This window comes from Paroedura picta, chromosome 14, assembly GCF_049243985.1.
Source record: "Paroedura picta isolate Pp20150507F chromosome 14, Ppicta_v3.0, whole genome shotgun sequence".
NCBI classification, from domain to species: Eukaryota; Metazoa; Chordata; class Lepidosauria; order Squamata; family Gekkonidae; genus Paroedura; species Paroedura picta.
In genome coordinates this window covers 20,090,151-20,102,676 of record NC_135382.1, presented here as the reverse complement: position 1 = coordinate 20,102,676, position 12,526 = coordinate 20,090,151, and the positions used below count along the sequence as shown (strand labels likewise).

At 43.1% G+C, this 12,526-nt stretch overlaps 1 protein-coding gene and 1 non-coding gene across 4 annotated transcripts in view; both read left to right on the top strand.

Annotated features, from left to right (window-relative positions):
* SF3B3 (splicing factor 3b subunit 3) overlaps positions 1 to 12,526 on the top strand; it is a 32,686-nt gene that overhangs the window by 214 nt on the left and 19,946 nt on the right. Inside the window, exons 1-11 of one of the 3 annotated variants that reach the window (XM_077309714.1) lie at positions 32 to 353; positions 1,576 to 1,684; positions 2,283 to 2,609; positions 3,485 to 3,657; positions 5,081 to 5,222; positions 5,695 to 5,807; positions 7,058 to 7,195; positions 7,305 to 7,408; positions 8,475 to 8,640; positions 9,940 to 10,035; positions 10,696 to 10,768. In XM_077309714.1, the coding sequence (XP_077165829.1) occupies positions 1,615 to 1,684; positions 2,283 to 2,609; positions 3,485 to 3,657; positions 5,081 to 5,222; positions 5,695 to 5,807; positions 7,058 to 7,195; positions 7,305 to 7,408; positions 8,475 to 8,640; positions 9,940 to 10,035; positions 10,696 to 10,768 (1,402 nt within the window). In that variant the 5' untranslated portion in view covers positions 32 to 353; positions 1,576 to 1,614. Of the gene's footprint in view, positions 1 to 31; positions 354 to 1,575; positions 1,685 to 2,282; positions 2,610 to 3,484; positions 3,658 to 5,080; positions 5,223 to 5,694; positions 5,808 to 7,057; positions 7,196 to 7,304; positions 7,409 to 8,474; positions 8,641 to 9,939; positions 10,036 to 10,695; positions 10,769 to 12,526 lie in introns of those variants that run through there. The other 2 variants (XM_077309717.1, XM_077309715.1) reach the window with 2 other exon arrangements.
* LOC143824115 (small nucleolar RNA SNORD111) lies at positions 2,962 to 3,043 on the top strand. Its single transcript, XR_013226699.1, has one exon. It is a non-coding gene; the product is annotated as a small nucleolar RNA SNORD111 (small nucleolar RNA).

The following is a 12,526-nucleotide window of genomic DNA, read 5'->3' as shown; positions in this document are numbered from 1 at the left end:
TGGCACGGGCGCGCAGGCATCGTGAGGGACAGCCTGCGTCGCGCGCGCGCCGAGGGTATGGAAGGACCCGGAGTTGGCTGGGGAGATGGCGGCGTCTGAGCGCGGGCCCTGGAGGCAGTGAAGCCGCGGAGAAGAGGATCCGCCGCCATCCGCGCCGCCCTTGCGGGTCACGCCGCCCAGAGCCCTGCCACTGAGGTCAAGGCACCCAGCGGCGTCGAAGGGGGCGGGAAAGCTTGCGGCCCGGGGGTTGCAGGAGAACCCGCGCTGGCGGCCGTTGCCGAGCGACGCCAGAGCGGGAATAAGCGCGGCCTAGCAGGCCCACGTGTGGCCTTTGCCGCTGTGCAGGGAAAGAGGTCTGTATTGCTGGCCCCGCGGCCCGGTCGCTTTGCTCGGGAGGAAGCTTCGCGGAGTTCAGGGGGGCTTCCCCGCAAACCCACTTGCATGTCTGCAGGGCCGTGGGTAGTTAGCAATCCCCGTTGAGGCCTGGAGTCAAGAGTGCAGAGGCCTGCGCGTTTGGAGGAAATGGCGGCTTTGGAGGGCGGGCTGAACGGTGTACCGTAAATTCTAGGTCACATCTCTCCCCAGATTTCTCCAGCAACGGCTCCAACTCCAAATCGTCAATTTTAGCCTTGCTGCCTTTTGTTTTACTTGGAAACTTTGCAGTTAGAATTCAAAAGTTGTCATATAGTCAGTTTATCGCTGGACACAGTAGTTCTGTACTTGTAATCTGTCTCTAAACTCAGTGAGAAATAGGCAGTATAAATAACATTATTAATAAATGAGTGGGTGATGAAGTTCATAAAAATTAATGCTAGCAACAAGTTTTTATTTATTTCATTACCTTTTTATACTGCCCTCCCTTGCAGTTCAGGGCAGTTTACAATGGGTTTTCACGGCTCCTAATTCACTCCAAATTTACTGTGGCACTAGTCCAGTACAAGAAGCATTGTTATTAACAAATATAATTTTTTTAACATTCTGAACATTGCAACATTAAAACCTTATAATTGAATAGTATAACTGTATCACACTCAACAATTAACTGCACAACTATAAATGCAAACTTTACAGAGTTTGTGACCAGATCAGGAGTTGCCCTGTGCTGTAGCTGATGTGATGATGATGGTTCTGGGGGCTCCAGTTGGTGTAGTTTCTTTGGCCTTGACTGAAAGCTTGGTTGAAGAGCTGTATTTTACATGCCCTGCAGAATTGTTTTAGTTTTTATTTTAAAATAGAATTCTCATCCCGTTTTTCTGATCTTTGCACTTCTAAGGCGTTTTAGAGTTTTGCGCAACGCTTTGAGGGGAACTTTATTTCCTTCTGCTTTGTAACTTGTGAGTTTGTGTTAACATACCAGTTTTTATTAAACATAGAACTGGTAGAGTTGCAGGGTTTTTTTTGCGTGTTAACAAGTGGCTACCTTTTTAAGACTGTTTCATTGCAGGAGGACTGGAAATACACATATTGATTTGACTTGGGAAGATTTGAGCTTTTGAGCTATTGAGCAATATTCACAAGCACGTTTCACATAAACTCCAAATATCTAAAACTGTTTTATGTATTTGTTTCTGCCAGGTGGACTGAGGTGAAGTGAAAGCATAATCTGTTGCCACAATGTTTCTTTACAACCTAACTCTGCAGAGAGCTACTGGCATTAGCTATGCTATCCATGGCAACTTTTCAGGTACTGAGTTTAATGTTACAGTGTTTGTTTTTTCTAAATCTCTATATTTTTCCCCCTTCTGATTAGAACAGTAATGATGTTGCAAGGTGGAAGGGGTCAGGAAGTGCATTCCGAGGAACATGGTGGGCACCATGCTGGGAGTTGTTGGCTTAAGGCAAGAGAGACCAAATGGTGGCTCTCCAGATGTCCATAGACTACAATTCCCATGAGCCCTGTCAGTTGGTCATGCTGGCAGGGGCCATTGGGAATTGTAGTCCTTGGAAATCTCGAGAGCCACAGTTTGGCCACCCTTGGATTAGAGAGTAGGAGATTGAGGGTCTGTATGATGCTTTATGATGGAGGAGCAAATGCTTTTCCGAAGTTATTATACAGCATTTTCCAAGCTTGCCATGTAATTAAAGTACACCTGCTCTTGCATTCTCTGTTCTCTTCTTTACGGTTATGAAAACCAGTCTGTTTGAGTACTTTGGAACTTGATTGAAGAGCAGCATGTACATTTCAGTCTTTAGATGTCACAAATGGATGCCTTATAATGTTCCTTCCTGGTGGCCGTTTCCCGTGTTTTGATCACTAATCAGTTTCTCATTATTTTGCTTAGGCACAAAACAGCAAGAGATTGTTGTTTCCCGCGGGAAGATCTTAGAATTGCTGCGTCCTGATCCAAACACTGGAAAGGTTCATACTTTGCTGACGGTAGAGGTGTTTGGAATCATCCGCTCCCTTATGGCCTTCAGGTTAACTGGTGGGACAAAAGACTATATTGTGGTGGGCAGCGACTCGGGGCGCATTGTTATCCTGGAGTACCAGCCATCCAAAAATGTATTTGAGAAGATTCACCAGGAAACTTTTGGCAAGAGTGGCTGTCGCAGAATTGTCCCTGGCCAGTACTTAGCTGTGGATCCTAAGGGACGAGCTGTCATGATAAGTAAGTAAAGGTTAAACTAACAAACAGGCTTACAGTGTAAAGAAAGCAAAAATAAACACTGAAAAATAACTGCTTTATTTATATAATAATATGAGGGGCCAAGCCTGTTGCATTCAGGAATACAACAGGCGCTAGATTAGGGGAGTGGAGTGGAAGAACTCTATGGATGCCCCCCCCTCCCCAGTAATAACCCAGAATTCTTCCTTGTTCTCTTATGGTTCTTGTTTCTGCAATGGTAGTCTATCTGAGATTGTGAAAACTGGGTCAGTAACATAGATTCATTATTTCTTCTTTAAAAGTATACAAATAGCCTTGATTTCAATTGGACAGAGGTTAGTTGACCCCCACCCTTTGGCCTGAAATGATGATTAGGTATTCATGTCTCTTCTCTGAAATATGCCTTGAGGACAATGAATCCATTTCTGATCAGGTTATCAATATAAGTAAAGGTTTTCCATTTGCATGCAGCTTCCCCCCCCCCCCCCCCAAATAGTAGAATTGCAGAGATTTGCAGCAGTTAGTTGGAAAACGAGAACTGAATGGGTGGGAGTGTGTCATTAATGTTTTAAATAAAGCTGGCCTGTGAAAACTGTCTCTGGCTTAGGTTTGTAATTAGCCCCTTGCCCGTGAGGGAAGAAAAAGTAGGCACAAAGGTGATAAAGGGTTATGTATGTGGTCAACAGAACACTGCTGTTCATTGACACAAGATTGCAGTCCTGATGACTCTGTATAGCTCTCATGTGGCAAAGGCCCATGGGCCTTGCTGGTTGCTCTTATATAAGCAAGGGGGGAATACTTATTTGCATAGCTAGCTCGCCACACTGCATATTTAATTCCTGACATGGAAAATAATGTTTCCCTTTTTTTGTCTGTAGGTGCCATTGAGAAACAGAAACTAGTGTATATTCTGAACAGAGATGCCGCGGCTCGACTCACCATTTCTTCCCCATTGGAAGCTCATAAGGCCAACACCTTGGTTTACCATGTAGTAGGAGTTGATGTTGGGTTTGAAAATCCAATGTTTGCTTGTCTGGAAATGGATTATGAGGTACTACGAAAATGTTCTTTCCGTTAGTGTTACTCTAACTACACATCTGTTTCTGCTTTGTCTCGTCTCACTTGCAGCTATTATTTAGATTATTCTGACTTTGTACATTAACTGTTGAAGATTATTATTATGTGCCATGTTAGTTATACGTTTTCTGTAGGTTGCTTGTCTTTGTTGTAACTTTCATGAAGTAAAAATAGGGATCAGTAAACATGACGTGAGTTTAAGATATTTGGCTTTTTAATGATAAATTAGCTCTTTTATTAAGGGAGTTTGCAGTAGCAGCTTTACATTGGACTGGAGAGGCTGGTGTTCCAGGCCCCCTTTTGCTTCTTAGATGACCTTTGGCTGGATGCTCCCTGTCAGTCTAAATTACTTCGAGATCGTTGTGAGAATGAAATGTTGGCATGGAAAATCATGTACATTTTTCTGAGCTTGCAGATAGGGTAGGATGTTTGTCAACATAATATTAATTTACATTATGTGACCAAACATCTACAGGGCAGCGAATCATCTCATCTGCGAGTTCTTAACATTAATTGGTATTTTGCATATATTTACAGCTATGTTATAAAACTTAGGATTGTAGAATCAAAAATTTGTAAGGTACTCCCAAGGCCATCTATTCCAATCCCCTGCAGAATGCAGGAAATTCACAACTACCTGCCCAGTACAGTAATCCCAGTTCCATGCTCAGATGACATAGGAAATCTTGACATAAGGCCTTTTGGGTGAGGAGGAAAAAAGGGTCTGTGAGCTGTATGTAATTTGTAAAGTTGAGAGTGGAGGGTTCCCTAGCTGCTGACTAATAGGAAGCTGGATAGGGAGGGAAGAACTGGACTCGGCACCCAAGAGCCTTGCTACCTTCCTGAGTGTGGTAGCAGTAGTTGCCAGGAAGTTTAGTCCAACTTTCTAAATATTATTAAGTGTTTGGGGAAACTCCGTCATTGTGGCTGCATTTTCTTCTCGACCAGAAATGCATCAAATGACAGTAGCCCCTGAGGAACTGGCAGAGCTCTGGAGCTGTTGCATGTATCCTGGGAGAAGAGAATGTTCCCTTAATGCTTTTGAGGGTCTTGGCAGAAGCTCAGTGCAGGTGGGAACTGCCAATCTGACCAAGAATGGCTTACACAGGCAGGCAATGTTGGTTCTAGTGGTTCTTTTATGGAGGTGGCTGCTGCTTGCATCAGGTGAAGGTGTTAGTGTTAATTTTGAGATCAGTTATTCAGGCTTTGAATTGCTGGATCCTTGCACTGACTTTCATGACTGTTGTGCTGATTGGTATTTTTCTAACCCTTTGTTAAATGTTACTGTTTATATATTATTGGTACTCTCTTTTAAGTTTGTGTAGATTTCAAGTGTTCTCTGTTACAGTCAAACTGTGAAATTGATTCCTAGCTGATTTTTTTAAATTCCCTACCAGGAAGCTGACAATGATCCCACAGGAGAAGCAGCGGCCAATACCCAGCAGACGTTGACATTTTATGAGCTAGATCTGGGTTTGAATCACGTGGTCAGGAAATACAGTGAACCCTTGGAGGAACATGGCAATTTCCTTATAACAGGTACCACCATATCCATGGGAAAGGACATCAGACCTGTTCTCTGGGAATTGCTCCAGATAATTTTATTCTCTGATCACACTTGATTTGATATAAGAGTAGAGATGTAAAATTTCTATAAATGTTTGGAGCAAAAGGAGGGAGGGGTTCTCAAAAATGGACATTTGTGGACAAATTGAAATACACAGAAAATGATGTAATAGGATTTTTCAGAGCACTCCCACATGTCTCCAGTTTTTCATCTGGGTCTTGTGTGTCAGTGAAGTTTGGAAGGAGTGGATGATTTTGGGTCTGGGTTGCCCAGCAATTTAAGTGAATGGTTGCTGAAGAAAATTTTGGTTTCATTAATTCCTCATTCATTTAACACCTCATCCAAGAATTAGCTTGTGCAAATATTAAACAAGAAAGAAACTTTTCTGTGAGTTATGTCTAGGATCTTTCAGTTAATTTCTTATATAATCTTAATGTTTTTTAGTCCCTGGAGGCTCTGATGGTCCCAGCGGGGTTCTGATTTGTTCAGAAAACTACATTACCTACAAAAATTTTGGTGACCAGCCAGATATTCGATGTCCTATTCCCAGAAGAAGGGTAAGAGTCTTTTGGAATCTTGGATACTCTTTAGGCAGCAGGAAAAAAGGAGTATAGGGAATTTATGTTGTGGGAATGCATTACGGCTTAGTTGTGGGAACAGAAAATATGCCTAAAGTAGCAGAAGGGCACATTTAGTTTCTACCATTGAAGAGACTTTAGAATCCTTGAGTACAGCAACTCATCTTGTTATACTTTCTCTTACTCCAGTGAGTGAGTTAACTCATAATGTGGAAAGGCTACAGGGTCCTCCTATGATGGTTACGCTCTTAATCAGAAAAACTTTAAAATCTGAAACAATAATGCCAATTATATAAAGCTTTGCTTTACTGATATTTTGGCTAGTTGAGATGGGAAATCCTAATATTTAAATATGCATACCCTGTTTTCTTCAAACGGCTTGTATGTCATCTCACAACTTAGCTCACCATTAATAATCAAAGGGTTTGGGCAAGATTCAGTCCATTCCCCAGGCAGAAGTTCTTGAAGAACCTTGGGCAAAGGGTAGGGGAGGGTTGAGCATCTGATCTTGCTCAGCCCTGTCTAGAACTTCTGTTCTTTCCTCAAGAAGCAGCCACATCTAAGAAAGTCTTACAAGGGGAAGAGCTGGTCTCAGCTCACTTATAGATGGAAAAGCTGTTCCTGTTTGCAGCACAGCCAAGTTTGCAACTTTGGAATGGCATGATATGATGAGGTTATGTCTCTTCTCTGAAGTTTGCCATGGAGATGACATTCCCTTCTGATCAGGCTACTACAAGACGGTTGCATTGGAAGGGAAAGTTTGAGTATTGTTACTTAATGCTTGTGAATGAGTCTTGTGGAAGAGAGGAAGGTGGTTTGATAGGGTTTGGAGAGCTTATCAGAAGGCGCAGAAATTAGAGTAAGAAGTAAAAAGGGGTGAGGCAGCAGAAGATTAGTTTTGCAGAACAGGGAATGAGGAAGAGGACTATGATGGGAGAATAAGAAAGAGGATGCTAAGGAGCTGGAAGATGAGTGGGCAGCAGTGTTCAATGCCAGAGATATGTGAAACGGAAAAACCTTGGTGTAGAAATGAGCTTTGAGTAAAGTCATCTTGAAGAAAGTGTTTGGAGACTAGGGGATGGTAGAGGATTTTGGACTTGGGAAGATAGGAAAATTCATCCAAAATGGATGCAGAAGCGTTGGAGTGGCAATGGCAGGCAGCTTGGAGTGATGATCCAGTTAGGCTGTCTTTTGTTTTGGGGTGTCTGATACTATGTTCCCTGTAACAGAATGACTTGGATGACCCTGAGAGAGGCATGATCTTCGTCTGCTCTGCTACACACAAGACCAAGTCCATGTTCTTTTTCCTGGCTCAGACGGAGCAAGGCGATATCTTCAAAATCACACTGGAGACTGATGAGGACATGGTAAGTCTCAGTGACCCTTTTACTGTGGTGCGAGTGGGAGAGAATCTGGATTGTTTCACTGAGCCAGTCCCATCTGATTCACGCAGTAACTCCTTTGTGTTGGTTTCAGGTCACAGAGATTCGACTGAAGTACTTTGACACGGTTCCTGTAGCTGCTGCCATGTGTGTGCTGAAAACTGGCTTCCTCTTTGTGGCTTCTGAATTCGGCAACCAGTAAGGAAAATCTTCAGTTTCCTTCTCAGGCTGTGCTCAATGTTCCAACTTGGCATTCTGCAGGCATAAATATGCGTTTAGCTACCATTAGATTGCCCCTTCCTTCAAATCAGGACATTGTTAACATGTGGTGGATGAGGGATTAAGGGAGGGAAATGCTGCACCCCTTCATCCTGTCTTGGGGGAAGAGAAGGGACTGGCTAGATAGGAGGAAGAGCTGGAGCTACTGGTGAAAGCCTGGTCTCTTTGTTGGTTTTTAAAGACTCCGTTCAGAAATATAATCCAGGGCTCCACAAATCAGCTCTGGGCTTGATAAGGCAGACCTAATCTGTGGTTGGCAGGACACTGCCTCCTAAAGCTTTATGTATAAGCATTATGTATGGTCCCTGACTTTTGGTTGTGATAGAGCTGTATTAAAATGGCCAGGAGGATGCTTTAATAAAGGGATAATCATTCATCTCTGTGCCTTCAAGGGAAGAGATTTCCTTTGGTGACATTCTGCTTCTCAGGTACTGGGAATGTCTTGGAAAGTGAAGTGCTGTTCTCCAGTTCCATTCTGGACAAATGGGGTTCTTCATTCTTCCCAGAAATAAGAAGAGGGCATTTGCATTAAGCAAGCCCACAGCGCTCTGCTGTAGCTGCGTGATGAAAATGTCACTCTTTGACAGAAAATAAAATAATGGCCATTTGTTCAGCACTTGCAGGGTTGGTTTCTATTTTAAGGCAGCCTTTTGCATGACTGCTGTTCTTGCCTTCCACTTCACAAGTGGTGGTGTTGAGCTGCCATAAGTGAAAGAGAAAAGACTAAAGTTCTACAGCTCCCTGTCTTGGTTACCCTAGGAGGAGTTCAACTGGGGATTTCAGTGCAGACAACTTGGTCTTTGCTTTGCTCATACTGTTCAAGCAAGCAGCCTTGATGCTTGTCCAGAACTGAAACAGTAAAGTGTTGAGTTGGATCCAGCCAGATGTTTCACTGGTGCAAAGGGGGGAAAGGGTCTTTGACCACCAAAGCTTGCAAATTGACAAATGAACAACCAATAGCTGATTAAATGTCTCATCTTGGCAGTTACCTGTACCAAATTGCTCACCTGGGAGATGATGATGAGGAGCCAGAGTTTTCATCTGCCATGCCCCTGGAAGAAGGAGACACATTCTTTTTCCAGCCACGGCCTCTCAAGAACCTGGTGCTGGTGGATGAGCTGGACAGCCTGTCTCCAATATTGTGCTGTCAGGTATAGTGCATTTTACAGTTCATGTCTGTCTTCAGGGTTATGTTTTGCATTTAATTGCCCATTATCAAACTTATACTGGCAGCAGTAGAAAAAAGAATTGCTCTTTGAAGAGTTGTTTGTCATAGATTGTCTGAGGATCTGAGTGGTGGTGCGGGGTGTTGGGGGCCATGAAGATCAGATTTAGTCTGCTGCGCTACACCAGACTTAATTTTTGAACAGGAATTTCTAAGGGCTTTGGAAGGGAGGCATGGTTGGGGTCTGTTTTCATCTTGATTCTGCAAGGAGCAGTATTATAATGCTCTTAGTGTAATTGATGTAGTTCTTCCACCCCTGCCAGTTGGTCTTTGGGCACTTTACTAGAAATAAGTGTGGGAAGGGACTAAATTCTCTCACAGCAATAGAAAGGCAGCTACTGGCTTCTCCTAACAAGATTCAAGAGCTAATCTAGAAGGCAGAAGTTGGCAGCCCTGAAGTCGGTAGCTGTGTTTTAAATCCAGTCTTTTGCTGTTGTATTGTTTATGATCACTGAAATTGTGTTATTGGATTGTTGTTGTTTATGTTATGTACTAATTCGTTCCATGTATCCCCCATGTTGTATGTAAACCGCTCTGAGCCTTATGGAAGGGCGGGATAGATAGATAGATAGATAGATAGATAGATAGATAGATAGATAGATAGATAGATAGATAGATAGATAGATAGATAGATAGATAGATAGATAGATAGATAGATAGATAGAATACAAAAGCATGTGATATGAGTGTGGAGTGCTCACACTTCGCTTAAGCCATTAAAACTAACCAACATCTGGTTGACATTTTACAATTCAGCCCTCCAGCTCCTAAGAATGCTGTGGGATAACTAGACTTGGTGGCTGATAGCTGCTCACCATGGTGTTGTGTACTACTTCTTGTGAACTTGTGTGTCTAGCCAATTGCACTATGACTTTTTCCACCAATCTGAGTGTGGGTATTAAAACACCAGTGAAACAGAAATGGAAAAATGTCTCATTACTTCTGAGTGATAAACTACCCGTGTGCAGTTGCTGTGAGCTTAATTCACAGTAACTGTCCATTGCTATCTAATGATGCGGCGGATCCTATCAAAGGCTTGGGTTTCTACTGAAAGTATTCCTATTATTCTTAGCTTTTGCAGTGCATAATATTAGTGTAATAATACATGTTCATAACAGAGTAAAATATTGTCACTTTCCAGTAAGATGATCTTGAAGGAGTTTGTAATGGGGCAGCCCCTCCTTCCCGGTTGTTTATTTTTGAATCTCTTTGACTTTGTTGACAGATAGCTGATCTGGCTAATGAAGACACGCCCCAATTATATGTGGCCTGTGGAAGGGGACCTAGATCATCATTGAGGGTCCTAAGACATGGACTTGAGGTAAGAAGGCCAGTGGAGAAGTGGGTGGCTGCTGATGACCACAGTAGACGCCAGTCTTGCACTATTTTGATGGGTTATTGGTGCAAGCTTTTCTTAGGGGTTGCATCTTCATTCTGTCTGCCAGTCTTGTGGAGCAAATGGCATTGCTTGATACTGTAACCTACTGGCAATGACAGGAGAGGCAGGGTGCAATATTTTCGATCAGAGCTGTGGCTTTATGGATCTGTGTCTGGATTTTCTTCTGGGAGTCAGGCCCACCTGTGTCAATTGAGACAGGAATTTGCCAGCTTTCTTTTGAAGCTGGTTGCTGTAAATTGGGTTATGTGTGATTGAGAGGAATGTATATACCTTTATTACGACCTAGACAACCACCCAACTTATTCCATCAGAAGACATGCATGACCTGTTGCTTAGCTGACTGGCACATGCTTTGTAAACAGAAGGTTCAATCCTTGACAGCCCCCATTCTGAGGACATGGCAAGAGCAACTAGGTTGGTAGGCCAATGACCTGATGGTGCAAAACAATCTCAGGTGCATAGTATTGCTCAGAAATGAGAACTGCAGGTTCGGTTCTTGCCTTTGCAGCACCAGACTTCGTTTGCTGGAGGAAATGTCTGATCTGAGCTTTAGATCCAAAAGGAAATGTTCTGTCTTCCCAGGTATCTGAGATGGCTGTCTCAGAGCTGCCTGGTAACCCCAATGCTGTCTGGACAGTGAGGAGACATGTTGAAGGTAAGAGCTTTTGTTGTGTATGATGCCAGGAAGTCGTCGTTCTGAGTTAATATACTCAAAGTTCAGAGTTGGGGTCTAGAATTTCGGTGGTGACTCAAGAGTCACCTTATTTCATTCAAACTGTTTGCGACCCTGTGTTGAGAGAATGCCTTCTGTGCCTCCATGTCAGTTTTCAGGGCTGCTGCTGGCATTAAGTTTAAAAATGCAAGCTTAAGTCCTGTGTTTGAAAGAAATTGGAAATATTTCGTGAAAGTTACAAAGCAGACCAGCTGGCATGGAGAGAAGTCTGCAATGTTTGAGATCTGAGAAGCTGTATGCAGCTCCTCTGTCTGGTATTTCTCATAGTATGTCAACATCTGCTGTCTGTGCACTATAAAGAAGCATATGTTGTGTGAAAGAAACCATGTTGTCTGTAGTCTAGGATTCTGGGGAACTGCTGGTGATGTGGTATATTCTGTTCAAGGCACATTTAGTAATGTTCCCCTCAAAAGTCATAGGCATGATCATCTTTGTCTACTTTCCTTGCATCAATCACTAGTACCTATGTTCACAAAGCCTATGTTGACCCTGTGTTGACTGGCATTATGTCCAAAAAGTCTACCCAGCAGGAATTGCTCTGTGGACACCCTTTGGCTTGCTCTCCACCTTCTGCTCCCACACCCAGTTCTTAAAACCAGTGCTAAGGCTGATGAAGCTGTGGGCCAAGTTCGAGAGACTCCATGTTAGGGAATATGCAGTAATATGTGGTTTGGCCCGATAGTGAAAGAAAAAGTATTAAATGCATGGATTTTGCTGGTAGCACAGCTGTTTGCCTTTCATGGACAGCACAGAGAAAGACAGTGTTTCAGAACCTGCTTAACTGCAGACAAGATGTTTATGCTGAGATGTCATGACTCAGTAGTAGAGCTTTGTATGGAGAAGGTGGCCAGTGGTGGCTATTTAGTTGGCGTAGCTGGTGTTCATGGAGTCCTCTTGAGACTCTGGGGATTTACTTTCTGTAGGTGGGGTTGAGTTAGGTGTACCATTGGTATAAAGCAGCTTCATTTAGCCCATGTTTAGTTGCAAGACCTATTTTTGTTTTGCTTAAGGAAAAAGGTAAATACAGCAGATCCCTCCCACTGGTTCTCATTCAGAATTTTGGTGCTATTTTTCTTCCTTACTGCAGGTATTCGTGGTTATAAAAAGGGGGAATGCTTCAGTTTTGAATGTAAAATAAATATGTTAACGCAAATAAAATAAACTTCCCTAGTTATGTATGTTGAAGGCTCTTCTATGGTGTGTGTTAATTTGTTCATATGCTGTTTAGCACACTATGTTTGAGTCAGAGGAAGATGGCATTCAAGCAGGGCCTCTGTGTTGCTGTAGAAATTTTCATCAGCTGCAGCAAACCAACATCTTCCTTTGCCAGTCGCCATATTAGGGATGTCAGCCTCCAGGTGGGGCTTGGCGAAATTACAGCTCATCCATCCCCAGACTGCAAAGATCAGTTCCTCTGGTGAAAATGGATGTTTTATTTGGCATTGTGCTCCACTGAGGACCCTCTGCTTCCCAGGCCCCATCCCCAGATCTTCAGAAGCTTCCTTGCCTGGATTTGGGACCTCTGCCTCCCTATCCCCTGCTGGTGGCCAGGAAGTATCTAACAATTCTACTTCATATATAGATTCAGGATATTTTCACGTTTCAGATATTGGTTTGGACGAAGCTTTCCTGATACAGAAGAATTGTCTGATACCTAGATCCCTTGTTGATGGTCTAATA